The following is a 19,960-nucleotide window of genomic DNA, read 5'->3' on the forward strand; positions in this document are numbered from 1 at the left end:
ATGAAACACCTTCCTCTTCTGCCACATTTCCACACACCCTAAGAAAAGTTGCCGGAAAGCTTTTTCTGGATGTGTGTTTTCTATAGGTGACAGCAACAGAAAAATAACTGAATATTAAAATGTGAATGACAAAATGGAAATGAGAAGAGTAGATTTCTCATTTACTGGAAGTACTAGGTGCTTGAAAGATTGGGATCTGATGTTTTTCTTCATTGCCTTTCAACTGCAAAACATGTCAGATCTCCTAATGTTACTCTTGGCAAAGCATTAAAGATGGCCCTCCTCTTTCTATATGGATACCAAAACCTTGCTTCAGTTAGAAATGAGACCTTTAATTGCTAATTGTTGAATGACTCCTTGAAATTAATATTTATATACTGTTGGATGTATAGCGAGAGGGAGAGAGTTCAGTAGTGACCATGAGCTTTTTCCATTTTATTTTCATATCAATCTCATGAGGTAGGATGGGATGAAAGTAGTAACTGGCCCAAGAATAATCATGGACATGATCACAGTGTGTGTAGCATGACCAAGAAAAGAAATGAACTCCTGGTCTCCTGACCCAAAGCTAATATCCTAGTCCACACTCATTAGGCTGAACATGCTGCTAATATGAGCAATTCCTGGCCTGTGCTTGCCCACTGAGCTATATCCCACTCCCTAATTTAGGGAGGCAGGAATAGTGAATGGAAGGCAATGTGACACTTTCTTTTCCAATAAGTACAGTCATCTTTCCTCTCCAGAAGGGCTCTCCCATAGGATGTAAACCAGCAGTTGCAGGAGGAGCATGGAAGCCAGGTTAAGTCCTGGGCTCACTAGGGACTGGCAGTGGCAGGCTCCCTATAGAAAGTCATTATCACTCTTTAGAATCAGAATCACTCTTTAGGTGATTCTTCTGTCCACTATTTCTCTTGCTTTGCCAATGCATAAGAAGTTGGGAGTGGGTCACACCCACTCCGATTACATTACTCTTTTGATGGGATCTGATTTTCATCTTTGCTTCTCATGGTAATGTGACACCATTTTCTCTTGCATTGCTGGGCCTTCTGCCCTCACTTTATAACAACTCCAGCAATTGTTGGACTACAACTTCCATCATCCCCAGCCACAGTAGCCAGGGATGTTGGGAGTTGTAGTCCAACAATTGCTGAAGTAGTTATAAAACAAGGCCAGAAGGCCAAGTGATGCAAGAGATAACTGTGTCATAATTATTCCCATCTTCCCCAGCCAAGTGGCCAATGCAGCTGGAGGGCTGAAGTTGTGCAGCTGTGCTTTATAATAACTTCCTCACTTCTGTCTGTATAACCCACATACCTGCCAAGTGAGGATAACACTCCATGCCTCTGAAAAAGTGGGCGCTCACCTACAAAAGCTTATGCCATTAGATAGATAGATAGATAGATAGATAGATAGATAGACAGACATGAAGGTGCCATAGGATTCTTGGCTGCGTTTGCTGCAACAAACTATTAGCTACCCATCTAGAATCTGTCAGTTTAAAAAGAGTCTATCTGTGTGTCACCACTGCCCCCTGCTGTATACAACTGGAGCAGTTCAGCCCTGTACCTATCACAGAAATAGAAGCAACCAGCTCTGAGTCAGACTCTGCCAGGGATTTGCAACCAGTGCTGGATTATTTAGGCACAAGCTAAGTAAGATACAGCTTAGGACCTCTCATTAAGAGGGGCCGATAGATAGATAGATAGATAGATAGATAGATAGATAGATAGATAGACTTATTGCAAGGCAACTTTCTATTCGATTATGAGGGGGGTTTTGTTGCATCTTTGCCAAATAAAAATAAAGCTTTCTTTCTACTTTCACTCTCCTTTTTGTCAGAATAATATAACTTTTTCTTATAGTGCTAGGGGACCTTTTAAGCTTGACATAGTTTAGGGCAGAGGCACTCTTACCCCTGGACTTCTGGGTCAAAGTCCAGGGCCTCCACACACCCCTGGGGGCCCCCAAATCCTCTTTAGTCTGTCCCGGGTGGTGTGGTCACCACTCCAAGCCAACGGCCCACACTTTGTCGGGTGGCCAAGCATGACTGTGACCTGCACCAGGCGGCCGAGCATGACCTCTGCTTTAGAGACAGAGGGGGGAGTGGGGAAAGTAATACGTGGGATGGGGGTATGTAAAGTTGCATGTTGAAATGTTTCTGCTCATGCATATTTGCATCAATATACCTGTTTTAGAGTCTTACATTCTTCTGAGTTCCGTTGCTGTTTGTGTCCTCAAGAACCTACGTGTTAAAAATACTGCATGTGTCGTGTGTGTGTGTGTGTGTGTGTGTGTAGGAGGAGGATGGTGCTTTAACTTGCAGCAGGGGGGTGGGGGACCTCCAAAGTCCTTTAGGAGTCCAAAGTCCAAAGTGGGGAACCTCCAAAGTCCTTTAGGTCCAGGCTCCAAAATTACCTACATATACCTCTGGTTTAGGGCTTCAGCAAGTTGTAACCCAGCCCTGTCTGCAACCTGTGACTGTTTGAGGACATACATGTGGCTCTTTGTTAATATGACCTATAACCAATACCAAGTCCTTGATGCAGCCAGAAGAGCTGAACATGATCTTCAGCCCTCGGGCAATGAAAGGAGGGCTGCAGAGCCCCAAGCAGCCTTCAGGGTCTCTGTGCTGAAGACTGCTTTGTACAGTAGACTGGCCCCAGAGGGGAGAGGGAAGCCATTTTTGTGTCGCTCGCTTGTCCCTCCCAAAGTCTTTTATAGGTTCCTGAGGGTCATGCAACCCCAAGCAATGCAAAGGGACATGAGACTCTCTTTTTCCTTGCATTTGTCAGCAGTGTTGTCAGAAACAGCCGGTGTGGTGTAGTGGTTAGAGTGTTGGACTAGGACTGGGGAGTCCTGAGTTCAAATCCCCATTCAGCCATGAAACTACCTCACAGGGTTGTTGTGAGGATAAACAGAACCATGTACACTGCTTCAGGTTCCTTGGAGGAAGCATGGAAAATAAATGTTTAAAAAAACCAAACCAACGCAGATACCAGCTTCAATCCAGGCAGGCCAGTCCATTTAAACAGAGGACTGTCCAGGAGAGAAGAGGACATGTGACCACCCTAAAGCATATGTATGCAAGACCAGTGCAGTGTAGTGATTAGGGTGCTGGGCCTGTGTGCCAGAGACCTGAGTTTAAATCCATGCTCACCTACACATTTGACTAAGTGACTTTGGGCAGTCACTTGTCTCTTAGTCTAATTGACCTCATAGAGTGGTGAGGACAAAAGGAGGAAACCATGGGGATGAAGCCAGTCTTGGGGTCGCAAGCAGGAATATCAATCAGGAATAACCCTGCTTAGCAGGGTTTGCCTTCATATTCCCTTTAGAGGATGGGGCCATCACTCAATGGTAGAGCCTCTGTGTTGCATGAGAAGGCCCCAGCCTCAGTTCCTGACATCTCCAGGTAGGGCTGAGAAAGACTCCGGCCGAAACCTTGGAGAATTGCTGCCCGTCAGAGTAGGCAATCCTGAGCTAGATGGACCAAGGGTCTGACTCGATAGAAAGCAGTTCCTATGCTCATGCCCTAAGCTCTTTGATACAATAAAAGCATATTCAACTTTATTATTATTATTTTTTAAGCAGCTGAGCAGAGTGGCAATGTGCAGCAGCGAAGCTTGGGCATGTGGGCCCAAACAGCTCCACTGGGATTCAGTGAGTCACAAAACAGGGGCAAGAAGATGCTGCCAGCACGGGCTGCAGCAGGGACAGGGGAGAGGGGCTCCAGTTCAGTTGCTGCAATGCCCAGAGTGGCACAAGGCTGGTTGTGGCGTATGGGGAGGGAGAGCATTTTGATGTGTTTGCCTCTTGTGGGTCTCACTTGTCAGAATGTTCCCTTAGACTTCCGAGGTATAGACCCCCCTCCCTTGAACAAAGGAGGAGTACATACATTTTTTATCCTGCTGGCCTACTGAGATTCTCCAAGAGGCCTTACATGTTCACTGTTCCAGGCAAAGCCTTGAGTGGACAAGAGTGTGGTTACTCTAAGTAGCTCCTTGTAGAGGGGGAAGCCATGCCCCTCCCTGTTTTTCATACCATCATGGCTTATTTCTCAGCAGGGGCGTAACAAGGCTGGAGTGGGCCCAGAGACAAAATTTTAAAACGGGCCCCTCGCTGATACACACACACTTCACATGTGACTTGCCTCTGGGGGGGGGCCTCGAGGTGTGGGGGCCCCCAGGCAGCCGCCTCCCCTTGCCTAATAGTAGTTACACCCCTGTTTCTCAGGATTATGGATTATTCTCAGGAGTTCCATGCTCTCTAGTTCTTGTGAAGTATGAAGAAGTAACCACAGCAGGTGCTATTAATGTACACAGCTTTTTTGCAATTTAATCTTGAATAGATTCAAGAGCCGGTCTTTGAACATCACCTATCCACACACATCCCCCCCCGCCCGCCCCCACCACACATGATGAAACCTGAAGTCATGCCCCATTTCTTGTGGCAAGGGAAAGGCTCTGGGTTTTTGGATTTCTATCACCCTGAGAAGGGGACAAAAGGAGATGATGTCATGAAGGCAAGGAAAGGGTAACATCCAGAGCCAGTGGATAAAAGCAATTTCCAGATAAAAGAATGCCTTGCCTTGCCTTTGCCATGAAGCCTGCTGAAGCACACATCGAGCATGGCTCTTTCTAGAAGGGGTAGCATTTTCTTGGCTCCGATCTTCATCTTTGTAGGTTACTAAAAATGAGTTTCAGTGCAAAGCCGGGGACATCTTCATGTAAGCTTCAGATGCTGTAATGCCTCGTATGGACACCAAAATACAGGCACTTGCACACCTAGAACTTAAAACACATTTGGAATTCTGGGTGCTTTGGGGAGTGAAAGAGTGAGCAGAGGAGAGGTATTTGTAATGGACATGAACATTCTAGCAGGTTTTACTCTTACTTTACAAAGCTGATTTATGCAAAAGCCACTTTAAGCCTCACGTGTAGGGAGGAAACACAGTTTATAATTGGGAACATCTAGCTTCTATCTCAGGCCGTTGGCTGGGACCACACACAGCCGTGTTCATGCTTCTCCGGCCACAGTGCCTCCCCCAACTCCAAGAGCACTGTTTGTTCAAAGTCATAGAACGTGGCTTTATATATTGTAGTTACAGTAGATAAAGATGGGATTTCAATGACAATTATATTTCTTCTACCCACCTTCTCTCACGCTTGAGCCCACCATATTATTTTAAAATGGAATTGTCGGTATTTGAATCTACATCTGGGCTTCGGTGCTGTTCCTCCTGGAAGATCTCAGGTGAGTGCTCACAGGGAAGCAGGCAAAAGGGCCTGGGAGGGAGCTAGGTGATGCCTCTCACTCTTCCTAGCTCCAAGGAGGTTGCTTGGTACCTAGACTTGTTTCTGAGATCCAAGAACTCAAACTCAGATAGGTACAAGCTTGTAAAAGCTCGGAGGCTCTTGTGTCAATACTGGTAAAAGTGGAACTTTCTGCAAGCCTTGAGACCGAGTGTTACACCATTTTCAGTATCGGAAGTCAGGAGACCACCTTCATTGCTGGAGATTAGTATCTGCAGACATATGATTTGATTAGGGCTGAGCCAAAATGACTCACTGCTAACTTTCTCAGCTGGCAAAAATAAAAATAAAAATAAATGCTTCCCTTTTTAGACCTTTTATTAAGTGATCCTTGTCAAAGTGTCCCTCTATTTGTTTCAGCTGCCCTCATGACATCCTCACACAGCCTGAGCTGACTGGCTATGGAATGACATCCAATGTGCTATTTCATGATCCCTGATTGGGTGGGATTATCCATGTGACTAATCCAAGAAGTCCTAAATCACTGCAGTCAGAGGTGGAGTGGAAGCTAGGAATGGGATGGCATCAAAGAATCAGCAGCTTGGAAAATAATGGTGTCCAGCAAGATTGAAAAAAGGATAAATATTCTCACAGTCTATGTATGGGGGGAAGAGAAATGTCCACCCCATTAGACTCCCAGTTGTAACCTGAAAATTGGAAGTGAAGAATATTCAGTATAGCCCTGGCTTTGAATTACTTAAAAACTTTGCTGTGGTGTGTGCTTGATAGAATTCTTTGCCCATTTTATCCCAACTTGGAAGTCTAACTTTCAAGTGCCCCATCCTCACCAGCCTCATTGCCCTAGGTTGGACCTCCATCATCAACTCCTTAGGGTGTAGGCTGAGTCTTGTTGATCTCCCCCACGTCTCAGCACTCATGCATGACTGGAATCCCAAGAGTAGCAAGTTGAAGAGAGTTCTGAAGCCATTCCAATACAATGAGAGTGAGGTTTTGGTCTGGGGGGGTTTTCCCCCCCGAAATGGAGAAATTGGGGGCATGGCTGAAATGTTCCTTATGAAATTAAGGGCTCTGTATTCCCAGTGGGGAGGTACCTCCTCAGCCTAGAAAAGCTGCTCAGTCATCTGGCTCCTCGGCTGCCACTGACTGAGATCCAACCCTTCTCCATAAAACACCCCTACCCGCTACACACAATGTCTTCTTGGTCAAATGGAAGTGTCCCAGGGTGAAATATGAGGGCCGACCCTCCCCTCCCCTTTGGCCCTCCCCATGCCCTGCAGCCACTCGGTCTAGTGGTAGTGGCTGTTCATGTTGTTGATGTGGGAGGTGGCCATGGCACTGAAGGGCGCAGTAGGCTGCAGGCCGTGGCTGGGGTACAGGGTGGGGGTAGAGCCTGGCCAATAGGAGAAGCTGGTTGGGGTCACCCCTGAGGCCATGATGTTGAGCTTGGAGATGCCAGAGAAGGGCAGGGGGGCCTGGAACTTGTAGAGGGTATGGTCAGGCGTGGCTGGCTGGCAGACCTGGGCCAAGCCCTGGAAGTCAAACTTGTAGGCATAGCGCTTGCCATGCACCTTGGTCATGATGTTCTTGTCGTAGTAGTAGCGCAGCGCCCTGCTCAGCTTGTCATAGTTCATGTTGGGCTTGCTCTTGCGCTCGCCCCAGCGCCGTGCCACCTCGTCGGGGTCAAGGAGCTTGAACTCGCCATTGGTGCCCTCCCATGCAATGCAGTTGAGGTTGGCACGGTCCGAAAGCAGCTCCAGCAGGAACTGCCACAGCTGGATTTGCCCACTGCCTGAAAAGCCAAAAGATGAGCCATTAGGGACCCCGGCCTTCGGGAGTCGCCCTGCACCCACCCACACAATATGGGCATCGTAAGAATCAGCTTTATACCGAGCTACATCATTGGCCCATCTATTCCAGGACTGCTTATCTTGAAGGCCAAAGACTAAGAGATATTATGCTAAATATAGATCCAGTTGTTGCCCAAGATGGCAGGCATTTGCCTAATCCCCCTGCAGTGGGTTTTTTTTGGGGGAGGGGGTCTCTAAGAGTTCACAACAAAAATAAGGTCCAGTTTTTAAAAAATGTAATAAACAGAGGGATCAACAACTTTGCACAGCAGTCTCTAACCTTCATGTTACAGTACAAAGAGTAAGAACCCCATCTGACCTTGGAGGCTCTCCACAAATTACTGTTCCCTTAACATGGTTTAACTTATAAGGGAATGTCTCCAAGGTATAAACTGTCACAACACCCTCTCCCCTTGCAGTGCTTAGTACAATGTACCTTGTGTGGTTACATGAAGCTGCCTTCTACTGAGTCAGACCATTGGTGCATCTAAATATGCATTAACTACCCTGACTGGCAGCTTCTCGAGGGTTTCAGGCAGGAATTTCTTCCCAGTAAAATTATAGATTATAGATGATGATTATAGATGATGTAAAGAGTGAGTGCCATCCAGGCTCCTCTAGAACCCAGACCCTCATCAAGTGTGCCTATGCCTCCTCCCACAGTCAAAGGCACTTTTCATAGACTCCACTGCTACTCCCCACACCACGGTCTTTGCCAATGAACAGAACACTCTTCTGCAACCCTGCTTGCAGATTCCCCAGTTCTGAGGATTTTCTCCCAAGCCTGTCTAGGCTTCTAAATGGCATGGCATGTGACTCTAGGCAACAAAGTCTGTGTGCACAGTCAAGGAAAATGCACCAGCGTGTGTTGCCTAGGCGTGCAGTTTACACTCACATACAGAGGTGCACCTAGATAATTTTGGAGCCTGGACCTAAAGGCCTTTGGAGCCCCACCCCTGCTGCAAGCTAAGCATCATCAGCTAAAGGCCTTTGGAGCCCCCACCCTGCCAAGACCTTTAACATATTCCCATCCCACATATTTCTTTCTCCACTCCCCCCTCTGTCTCTAAAGCACCCGGCACAGGTCACAATCACATTCAGCGGCCCAGTGTAATGTGGGCCAGCACCAACCACACCACCCAGGACAGACTAAAGAGGATTGGGGGGGCCCAGCGGGTGTGGAGGACCTGGACTCTGGCCCCAAAGTCCAGGGGTAAGAGCACCACTGGTTGCAAACCATTGTGCAGTTCTGAATTTTCTTTTTTAAACGTTTCGACCCAAATAACCCACCATAGGGTTCCAGATGTATGTTTACAAGGGTGAACCTGAACCTGCAGTCACAGGGGAAGGAAGGGAGAAGCAGCAAAGACTGGTTTTTAGTAGGGGAACAGTCTATGAGGGAACAGTAAAGAATAACGCCCTCTATCCAACACTACAACAGGGTGGTTTTTTTTCAACTTAAAAGAAAACTGTTTCTGTTCTATTACCTGTATTTGGTTGTAATGCAGAGTTTGCCCCTCACAAAGGCACCTAGCCTGAAGGACATGCAGTTTACATGACTTGCTTTCCCAACTCGATGTACAATCTTAGTGATTATCATAATTAAATATAATCAATTAATTGGTTAAAAGACAAATGATTAACTAAACATTCTTTCATCACTTAATGACTTTATACACTCATTTTAACAATCTATTGATCAGAATACAACTTGTATTCTCTACCTTGAGCACCTGAAGTGATCTAAAGCATTTTTAAAAAGCTGAATTACAACACAAGAAAACCACAGTGACCAAAATTTAGTAAAGAACTATGCTCCTTTTAACCCTTTGAGTTCTATAGACAAGAACTATTAATCCAGATAACGCCAGCAGATTATCTGGATTGCATCATGCCCAGATTCTCATTGGTAGAACCATGAAAATTGGCAGCACTGATCATATCTTTGGCAATGAGGCACACGGTCTTGATCCATCAATGGGAACTGGCTGCACTCACACCCCACCCCTGTAACGAGGACCACGGGGATCCAGCGACAGGACCTGGATGCAGGCGACGCGGCACCCGTTTGAATGCACAACTGGTGATCTACTCACACTGACGACGTCTTTTTTGCGAAAGATGGAACACCTTAGCTGCCTTTGGATTCCTAAGGGGTATACTCGTGGGTCAAATGGGCCGTAACCCAAAATTTGGCTTAAAATAAGGCCAATCTGGAGTCTGCATCCCTTCTAGAAGAGCCTCAGGGTTCTAAGAGAGCAAATTCCACACCTTGGAAGTGGACTGGGTGGTGGCGGCGGGCAGGGGGGGGGGCGGGGATCTCTCTCTACATGCCTTTCGCGTTCACTTCAGTGGGGTGCGTGCAAGAGAAGAACCTCCTACTACAAACACTCTTAGGAATGCAGGAAGTGGTCGTTTTTCATCTGTGTCACTCAAAATCGAACCAGACCTCATCATCAGAACGAAGCTTAAGTGTAAAAACTGGAGCGGGGCGTACGGAGGGTATTTTTTGCTTTCTGCATAGATACTGCTGTCTAAGTAAGCTGTTCTGTTACATTTTTCTGAATCAGTTGTGTGGTTCACCTTCCCTCACAATTCTCCCCCAGCTACCTCCTCCTCCTCTCGTAGAAGCGATTGCGAACGGGTCCCACAGACCTCCTTAGGACAGTAAATGGTTTGCTTTCCTTCCTAACACGAGCATCTGTGTTTCCATCCTCTGCACCCCACAGCACCAGTCCCATTTGCAGGCTATTGACTTTGCCTCGTGTAAATCAAAGAGAACTAATTTATTTACATTATGAGACACAGCCGCTTCGGGAAAATGTGAGTCTGGTTAACCTTTTCAGACACTCTCTCCTCAAAGAACCTCTAAAGCCATGTTTTAACCCCCTGCCCCCCAGCTACGAAAAGATCATCATCACACGATGATCCATCACAAGATGGCTCATCTTCCTCCAAGGATTTCAGCGCAATATACAAGATTCTCCCCTGCTCCATTTTAACCTCACAACAACCCTGTGAGGTGGGTTGGGCTGAGAGATAGTGACTGGCCCTAAGATCAGGAACAAGCTAGCAACAAGATAGTGAGCTTCATAACTGAGCGGGGACTTGAACCCAGGTGGTCTCCTTGATCCTACTCCAATACTAGACCAACCATTGAGATCATATACATCAAGACATTTCTGAACCTTATTCAGACTGGCTTTTTTGTTGATTGGATTTGCACCCGTTCAGGTTGCAGATGTGGGATCAAGTTTTGAATCTTCCCCAAATCCAAGCGCCCTGCAAATAGCAAATAAGCACAGCTGATGTGCTAGCTTGTTACTTGAAGGGAGTTATTCACTGTTAAGAGAGCATTCGGAATTGGCAAGCCCCACCATCAGTGCAGCGGGGAAACGACTTGCCTATCAAGTAAGAGGTTGCTGCTCCGAATCCCCGCTCAGCCCGGCCTGGAGATCTCCGAGAGGGAACCTGGGACTTTCGGCTCTTCCACTGAGCTCTGGCTCCATCCGCCTCGCGGATATTTGACAGCAGACAGCAGAGCTCACACATGGAGTCACCCATCCAAATGCAAACCAGGACCCTGCTCAGCAAGGGGACAATTCGTGCTCGTCACAGCCAGGCCAGCTCCGTTCAGGAGGGGAGCATTCATGTGGCATGTATTTCTCTTTCAGAAATCGAACACGCTCCCTCCCAAGAAATGCACCTATATCTTAGTACAGAGGTTCCCAGCCTTCGGTCCCCCATGGTCCTTTGCGACTGGGGATGATGGGAGTTGTAGTCTAACAATATCTGGGGACTCAAGGGTGGGAACCCCAGCCGTAGCAAATGCATCAAACTCGGAAGGGGACGATGCTCTTCTGAGCCTCATTTGAAACTTGCGCTGGTAAAACCAGAGCTGACACTTTCAGCCACTCCAGCCACTTTCGCAGCAAGGCAGGCAGAGCGCAACAAGAGAGAACTCCGGCCCGGGCCCGGCTCTGCGGCAGTTCTTCACAGGGAAGCATTCAGGTGTCCTTTCCCGCGTTCAGTGCGGGGCGGGCGTTAGTATCTTGGCTTCGGAAGAAGTTTCCATGCCCTCACCTTTGAGAACGGTGCCGTTTTGTAGATAAGGTGGGAGAAAGACAAGATAGGCGGGTACTACTTGGGTTTAGAACAGGTGTAAGGATCCTTTCAGAAACTCTAGAAACAGGACCTTTATTTTAGTTTAAGTTTTTGGTGCGATAGCCGGTTGGTCCTCGGAGTCGCCTCATGGTTATTTAAACAACCTGCAGTCCATTTCCAGCAAAAAACCGACAGCTTTCTAGTTTATTTCCCTCCTCAAAATATGTCTACTTGCAAATGCACATTATATACGCAGCTATGGGTGGACTCACGTAACACTATATAGAGAACACAACCAGCACGATCCAGTCAATGTAAACACTTGTAAGGCTGTCAAAAGCCTACTCTGAACACTGGCCCATTGAACAGAGTGAGGTTTACTTCTGAAAAAATATATATATGCATAGGATTGCACGGCATGTGTATAATCCTGTGCAACGTTACTTGCGAGTAAGTCCTCTTGACCTCGATGGGCCTTTTGCCCAAGATCGGGCTGCTGAGAGTGCTTCGCTCTCCGGTTGAGATCAATGGGTCCCTAATGCTCATCACTCTGACTAAATTGCGTCCAAACATTTAGTGCTGAGCCTGCAATCAAAGGATGGCAGGTTGGAAGTTGTCATCGGAAACAGGAAAAAAGGCGACTCGGAGAATCAGTCAGCTACCGCACCAAAAACGAACAAGAGAAAGAACAGAAAGAACAGAAATAAACTGTGCATGTGTAGGATGTTATATAATGCGCACGACTGTGCAATATTTTAGTTGGTCCTCATAAAAGATCAGCCTGCTTTGGTTTTGGAGTTTATTTGAAAAAGTTGTCATCGTCTTTAAGTGATCTCACATCCCGAGACTCAAGTAAAGGGTAATATTCGTTTTCCGCATATATGGGGAAATATTAACCAAAGAGGACGAAGAAAGACCTCGTGTTCTGCGCTGCAAAGACCTTTTCAGCAGCATCTTCTCCGACCAAAGGGTGTCCGCCCAAGCCATGCCTGTGTATTATTCCTCTCTACCATGGACGCTCCCCTGCACTAGGAGGACTGCGGTCCTACGCCCACTTACCTGGGAGTGAGCCCCTCTGGACACAATGGGGTGCTTCTTAATAAACATACGGAAGCTTCGACTGGCAGCCTCGATCCTAACATGGTATGATTCCTGATCTACCTTTCAAGGTTGTTGTTAGGGTCACAAGAAGGGCTGCTGTGATATACTTCGAAGACTCTAGGAAGCTCGGCAACGTGTGGCTCTCTAGATGTTGCTGGACTACACCTCCCACCATCCCTAGCTTCGGCTGTAAGAAATTGTGGCTGGGGCTGATGGGGTTGTAGTTCAGCAACATCTAGAGAGCTGCGTGAATACCAATTCATATATGAATTAACCCTATATGAATACTAATTACCAGGTATTGTCTCGCTAAAGTTTCTCTCCATGAAGGCAGAAGTCCCTGGATTTGGACCTACTTGTTCTTGCTCCACAAGCAGTGACCTGGACTGTTCAGCTCCTGCTTGTGGCTTCCAGCGGCATCTGGTGGGCCACTGTGCGAAACAGGATGCGGGACTAGATGGGCCTTGGACCTGATCCAGGAAGGCTGTTCTTATAGGGCAAGTTCCAAGCTATCGAGATCTGTACAGGAACACCCCAGAGGGGCCACATACGCATCCTCGATCTAGCGTCGTTTTCCTATGCTCGTCTTTTCCGCAACCTCCACTTGCTAAAAACCGGGAAAGAATTATTTCCTAGAAGGTAGGTTTTGAACTGGGTATGAAGAACAAAGACGAAGAGAAATCCCGCATGCGTCAAATAAGCATCTGAATGCATCGCTAAGAAGCTCTAAGAGGCTTAGGGCAATCTTTCAGAATGGTTTCCTCGTAATAAAAAGTGCGTTGAAGTTGTTGGGCATTAGGAGTGTCTTTTTTCCTCACGTCCGTATTTGAGTTTGTATAGATTGTGTCCTTAACTCTTGTGAAGCCCGGATCTGGAGGAAATCAGACGGCGGGGTTTAACAGCACCTTCATTCTTCTAAGCAGCGAGGCCGCACAACGCAGAGACCACAATCGATTCGGCTGGGAGGACGGGGTCCTGGGGATGCAGTTTAGAACCGGCATCCCGATCCTAAGAGCGCCTTTGCTTATTGACTTTCATCGCGTCATCATGATGAGCGCTGCTTGTTTTGAAAGTGTAACCAGCAGGCGGGGATGAAAAGGTAATCCCCGATCTGGACCTTGGCGGAGGTCAACTCGGGTGGGCTGGGGCGAGGGACTTTAACCCTGTTTTATTTATTTATTTATTTATTTATTTATTTATTTAGCACATTTTTATACCGCCCTAACCCAAGGTCTTAATAAATAAATAAATATTGATTTATTGTTAAATTTATATACCGCCTTTCATTAAAACAATCCCAAGGCGATTTACATAAAAATTAAAAACAAGACTACAAAAATGATACAATTATAATATTAAGCTAAAATATAAAACAAATCTGACTAAAAAGATTTAAAATACAATCTCTCGGCAGCCCCAATCCCGATGGACCCCCCACGTGCAATTTGCTGGAGGGGGGCGACTTCCATTGGTTTCAGCTTCTATGGACTTTGACCATATACATGAGATTAAGAAAGCAGCTCGTTTCACTGGCTCCCTTACCTGAGTAAACGCGGGTAAGAAAGACTCCGCAATGAGTACGACTGACAGTGGCGACACCAGAAAAAAAAAAAAAAACAAATGAGGTGGGGCACAGAAGGGGCAAAGTGTATTTATAAAGCGGGGGGGGAGAGCTGTGTCCCTCATATTAGATTCCTGAAATAGAAAGGGTTGGGGGGGGCAAGCCACTTGTCTGAGGGAGCTCTTGCCTCCCCCGCTGCCCCACTGGAGCCGCCCTTAGACCACTGCAAAGCATGGGACTTGCCTTCAAGTCAGTGATGCTCCTGACCAAGCCTACAGTTGTGTGTGCTAAAATGCGCATTCCCATCCGCAAAAGAGGCAACCACCCATCCACCGGCACCACTTGAGCTCTGGGTTGTGCGTCTGTTCCTGTTGCAGAGGGAAAGGTCTCGTGTCGTGCGGCATCTAGGCTTCAATCAATATTTAGTGCTGCCATTGACCAATAAGAAAACACAATAACTTCCCATCATAGGCTGAATCTAGGCTTCTGTTTAGAGTGGACTGAGCTAAAAGCTGCTCTCCGCAAGAGAGAGCTTTATTAAGCAGCCCAACCTCCAAACCCATAAAACAGGGATACTTGTATTGAGTAAGTGGAATTATATCGTCTTAATTCAACTGAATCAAAATTCAGAACCCGAAAGTACGCGGGGGAGGAGAGAGTATTAAAAGTATGAGAAGAGCATGAATTAAATATCTGGATTAACTTGGTTTCCTTTGCCTCAAGAAAAGTGGGGCGATTTTTTTTAATGGTGAACGGGTGGGGGGGAGTGATAATACAGACAGCGCTTGAAAATACCCGAGACGTGACCATGCAAACGGTTAGCCGTTGGATTTGGATAGATTCTTTAATTAATGAAAGATCCTATGGGTATGGGTTAACAAAACAAAAAGGGGGGGAATTGAAAAAGCATCAGCCCACCTGCTCATGTGCTGCAACATTCAGATCTGAGTTTTCGGCTGAACGCTCTGATCTGAAGAGTGTGCGCGCCTGTGTGCCTTGGAGGAAGCAGTTGCCCATTATTGAGTGCAAGTCAGCAGCAGCAGATCCCCGCGAAAAGTCCTGCTCCTTAGCCGGACCTGCAACCGTAGGAGCAACAAGGGCGACACGGGGAGGGGGGCGACTGAGAGGACAGGGGACCGGCAAAAGTGCATTTCTGGGTGGGCAAGCTGTGCCCCAGATTTCTGAAAAGACAGAAATGGGGCGGGGGACTCCTTTTCTGAGAGGCCACGTGCCCCCCTTGTCCCCAATCCTCGGGAGCCATCCTGGATAGAACAGACTGAACTTTCTTCCGAACTCTCCCAAATCTTTCCCAGAGATTGGTCGCTGGGAAAATCACCCACCAATGGGGGAAATGCGGCGACATTTGTGCATGACGGGGCAGGGGAGAGCATCGATTCTAGGAAAGAGGACAGGGAATGCAATACGTCTCCCCCAGTTTTTCCAGATGACGCTTCCTATTAGATCAGTGGTGCTGGAGAGGCAACAAGCTTTACAATTACACAGAATTTGGGCCCAGTTTGGGAGGGGGGAATCCCTACACCTCGCCCCTAAAACTTGAAAGTAAAAGCCCCATTGAAATCACTGGTTTGGGGAAGACATTGCAGTCTTATTTATTTATTCGATTTTTATACCGCCCTTCCGAAATGGCTCAGGGTGGTCTTGCCTGAAGAGCCCCGTGCACCTCCAAAGCTCACTCTTCTTCAGCAGATTCGGAAGGCTACAATGTTATGGAGACGGAAGGGGACGAGGATGACTGCGTGTATGTTTCTGTTGCAATAATCGATAGTCGTCGCTGGAGTCCAAGGAAATCTAATCGGAGTTCTTTCCCCCAGCCAAGACAGATTTCGAGAGAGTATTTAAATGAGAGTTTGGAGGGTCGTGAGAACTCTGAGCCTGAGACTTTCAACACCTTGGAATGGAGCTTACTTCCAAATGGAAGATTAGAACAAGTGTATTCGTTTCCATTTAAAAATAATCGTATTTTTAAAATAATAATCGGACTCCATAGGCTTTATACATTAATATCATGGTCGTTTCCAGAATTTTTTTGGTTTTGTTTTCAGGAGAGTTTCTTCAAAACAACAAATACACCGTATCGACCCCCATCAACAGGCAAAGAATATTGTTACGGATCGAATTCTGCACTGTAACTGCGAAGCATAGGAGCAGAGCTCTGCTTTTCGTTTTCTACCTATCCCTGGACTTGATACACCATTGCTTCTGAAGCTGGTTTGCAACGATCGAAGGCTACACACAATGGAATTAATAACCAATTAGTAGAGCCAATTTCTTTAAACCCCCTCCCGCATTTAAAAAGACAACCTGCTGCGGGGGGAGGGGATTCTTCCTAAAGCGCCATTCGCAAATTCGAGAATGGCAGAGGGGCTTCCTCCTGAGATGCTGAGCCTGATTTCAGTGCTAAGGAAGCAGAGATCAAGCAAAGATGCCTAGGCTCCCGAAAGCATCACACTACACGTCCTTGCCCTCGGAGGTCTGCCCGGTGGAAATCGTCTAAAAGGCAGCCAGCCTTTGACAAGCCGGCAGGAGGCTGAGTTTGTTCTCTCAGAGCCTTTCGGGAAGCCGGGGAGGAAGTGGCGGCCTTACCTTTTTGCACTCCGGGCCCCAGCGAGCCCCACGTCTGGTTTTTGCCTTCTTTGAACAGAGTCTCCCCAACTGGGTCTGCAAGGAAGAACAGCAAAAGGCGGGGGGGCCTGATGAGCACAAAGCCAGCCCGATCCCGGCCCCCAGCCCAGCAGCTCGCGGCGCTTTGGGGGACAAGGTCCCTTCCCTGAGCCAGCCTTGCTCGAGGTTCCCCTGCCGCCAGGCTCCGCCACTCTGCCTCTCCTCCCCCCACCCCCGAGCGGCAAGCCCCTTTGAAGCCAGGAAACGCGTCCAGGAAAGAGGAAATCCGACTTCCGACGGCAGCCGTCGGGGCAGCTTTAAATAGGGACGCGGCTCGGCGCGTCTGTCTGCCCAGGAGCGCCACGAAGCAGCCCTCCAGGAGCAAGCGCCTGGGTGGTGGCCGTGGGGAGCGGGACGGGACGGATCCCGCTCGGGGAAGGCGCCCCCGGGCGTCGCTCCCCCGCCCTACCTGGCAGGTACATGTTGAGCAGCAGGGTCCGCGCGGCGCCGCGTCTCATGGCAGCTCTGCGCGCACTCGGCGCCCGCGGCGGGTATTATCGCCTTCGCCGCCTGGGCAAGAGGCTGGTTCTTCGCGAGTCTGCTGCCGCCGCCGGTCCCCACCCGGGGAGGCAGCGCTCGGGGGGACTGGAGGGGGGCGGCGGGGGGAGGCCGTCTCCAGGCAACGGGCGAGGGGCGCGGGGCCCGGGCGCCTGCAATTTCCTCTGCGCTTTAATTAAAGGCGCGGCGCTGGCGCTTATCGGCCCATCGGACTTTAATAAAGTTTCCCCCGTTAAAGATCGCCGTTTCTATGGAGAGCGGCAGCCGCGGCCGCTGCCTTTTCCGCCTCCTTAACTCTTTGCAAACAGGCAGCGCCCGCCGCCTGGCCAGCCGGGCCCTCTCCTGGCGGCGCTTCTGCTCCAGCGCCTCTGAGCTAACAAGGAAACGAGCCCCGGCCGCGGGCGGCAGAGGCCCCTAATGGGCCTTTAACCTGAAAGCGATGCGCCCTCCTCCTCTTCCCCAGCCGAGCGGCAGCCGCCACTCAGGAGCAGCTCGGCTCCCGCGGCCTGGGGGGCGTGCGCGGGGCGAAGAAGGCTCAGGGCAGGAGGACAGCTCGGCCCGACTCCCTCCGCCGCCCCTCGTCGTCAGGACCTAAGAAGAAGAGAGAGCTCCCCGGCGGGGTATGCTCAAGGCAGGGCCCTGAGCCCTGGAGTCCAGCATCCTGTTTCCCAGCTAGGTCTGCAGGCGGGGGACCCACGTGGGGGACACGATCGCAACAGCTTTCCTCTGCTGTTCGCCTGACTCCTCAGCAGCTAGTATTCAGAGCTATACACTGCCTCTGAACATGGAGGTTCCACTTAACTGTCGCGGCTAGCTGGTGCTGGTTGTTGATGGTCTTAACTTCTAGGAACTTGTATGATCCTTTAAAAAAAAACAACCATCTAAGCTTGGGATGTTGCTTTCACTCAGTTCCTTACCTCCACTGCTTTTTTTAAATTTTTTTTTAAATACCCATTTAACATAATTATATTTAAATATATATCCTGATCTCTCAACTGGTTGGATAACAATACATTAAAAAAAACCCCCAAAAACCCACACTCGGATGGTATGTGGCCATTTAGACCCAAAGTTAGAAAGATGGCACTATCAGTCTGTTGGTGCAAAATCAAAAGAAATATTGTTCTGGGAGTCTAACAGACGTATGTGGCAAAGGTTGTGGATTTAGGGCCCACCCATGTCATCATCTAATGAAGCCACCAACACTTATGCCACAATGGATCTATCAGGCAGGCTTTAAGGGCACCAGGTATGCCTGTGTGAATAATGGCATGATGTGGGAAGGAGTTCTTAAGGACTGAAAACCTTTTCTTCCATAACCCTCACAACACATCTAAAAGGTAGACTAGACAAGTATTATCCCCTCATTGTAGTTGGCAGCAGGGGAGATGGGGCCTGAGAGGTGAAGCAGCTTGCACAATGATGCCACCCATGACCGATCCGAGATCTAAGCTGGGCACTTCCCATTTGAAAGAGCTACCTTAAGAGGTTCCACTTAACTATCGCGGCTAGTTGGTGATGGTTGTTGATGGTCTTAACTTCCATGAACTTGTATGAGCCTTTAAAAAAAAAACAGTCATCTAAGCTTTGGATGTTGCTTTCACTCCGTTCCTTACCTCCACTGCTTTTTTAAAAAATATCCATTTAACATAATTATATTTAAATATATATCCTGCTCTCTCAACTGGTTGCCCTTAAGAGCTACTCAACACCCGCCCTCTGAGATATCACAACTGCTCTAAAGCTCCACTCAGTCCCTTTTTGTACCCCTAATGAAGAGACACAACACAGACCGTATTCTACCCTCTTCCTTCCTCCAGGGGTTTCCTGCTGTGTCGTTTGCTAGAAAAGGAAATCAGAGGAGGATAAGGATAGCTTGCAACCGTTCTCCACCATTTCACCACGATTTCCAGAAATCAAGGGTCCAGGAAATCTTTTCCTGAAGGTTTTTCCATTTCCAGAAATCAAGGGTCCAGGAAATCTTTTCCTGAAGGTTGTTATGTCTTCCAAGACGTGATGGTATTGTATCTTGAATCTCAGCATCCATCCAGTGGTCAGTGGCAATGAGTTCCACAGATCAGCTCTTCTGCTTGGAAAATATACAACAGAAAAAACACATTTTCTTGTGTGTGAACTAGGTCTCTTCAATATGTTGCTTGGGGAAAACCTGGGTCCCATTTTTTCTTGTCCTTGTTTACCAGGCACCCCCTTGTCTGTGGCCACCTAATGGCACAGCAAGGAAGTAAGTTGCCTAGGAAGCAAGAGGTTGCTGGTTCGAATCTCCGCTGAAACCCCTATATCGGCCAGCAGCTGGCTCTGTGTTCGCCAGGACACACGACACAACTTTACCTTTTACACCTTGGACGTGTACACAGCACAGAGACATCTAGTGGCTGTATGAGGGAAAGCACAGACATATTTTACTATTAAGGGACCAGGAGGCAACACAACATAGTTCTGTCAGTGCGTTTTGGGCAGTAAGCTGAAAGACGGCCGCGGTGAGGCTGGATGACTGGAAAGAACAATGTCCTGCAAGGTCACCTCTCTTCCTTTCAGAGATGATGACTCTGGCAATAACTGGGCAAAGAGGCACCTTATATGGAAGTGGCTCTCTTCCATTTAGCACAGCAGTGGAGAGCATATACCCCTGTTTCCAGAGGCATATCTAGGGAAAATAGCGCCTAGGGCAAGCACTGAAATTGCGCCCCCTGTTCAAACATCTTACACCCATCTTTCAGATAACTTTACCATAATATCAGCTAAAAATACAAGTCAAGCTCATTAATCTTTTAATATTTCAAAAACTATTTAGCAGTAGATGTAGCCAGACCAAAAAATGCTGGGAAACTACAAATTTCAGTATTCTGTGGCTCATGAAATACCCAAATACTATG

At 48.0% G+C, this 19,960-nt stretch overlaps 1 protein-coding gene across 1 annotated transcript; it reads right to left on the bottom strand.

Moving 5' to 3' along the window:
* Window positions 1-4,424: 4,424 nt before the first annotated feature.
* FEV (FEV transcription factor, ETS family member) lies at window positions 4,425-17,106 on the bottom strand. Its single transcript, XM_053283919.1, has 3 exons — window positions 16,978-17,106; window positions 16,491-16,565; window positions 4,425-7,062 (listed from the first exon to the last, which is right to left on the bottom strand). The coding sequence occupies exons 1-3, from the start codon at window positions 17,024-17,026 to the stop codon at window positions 6,560-6,562; spliced, it is 627 nt and encodes a 208-aa protein (XP_053139894.1). The 5' UTR covers window positions 17,027-17,106; the 3' UTR covers window positions 4,425-6,559.
* Between the last annotated feature and the right edge of the window lie 2,854 nt (window positions 17,107-19,960).

The sequence above is a fragment of the Hemicordylus capensis genome, chromosome 1, assembly GCF_027244095.1.
Source record: "Hemicordylus capensis ecotype Gifberg chromosome 1, rHemCap1.1.pri, whole genome shotgun sequence".
In the NCBI taxonomy this organism is placed as follows: domain Eukaryota; kingdom Metazoa; phylum Chordata; class Lepidosauria; order Squamata; family Cordylidae; genus Hemicordylus; species Hemicordylus capensis.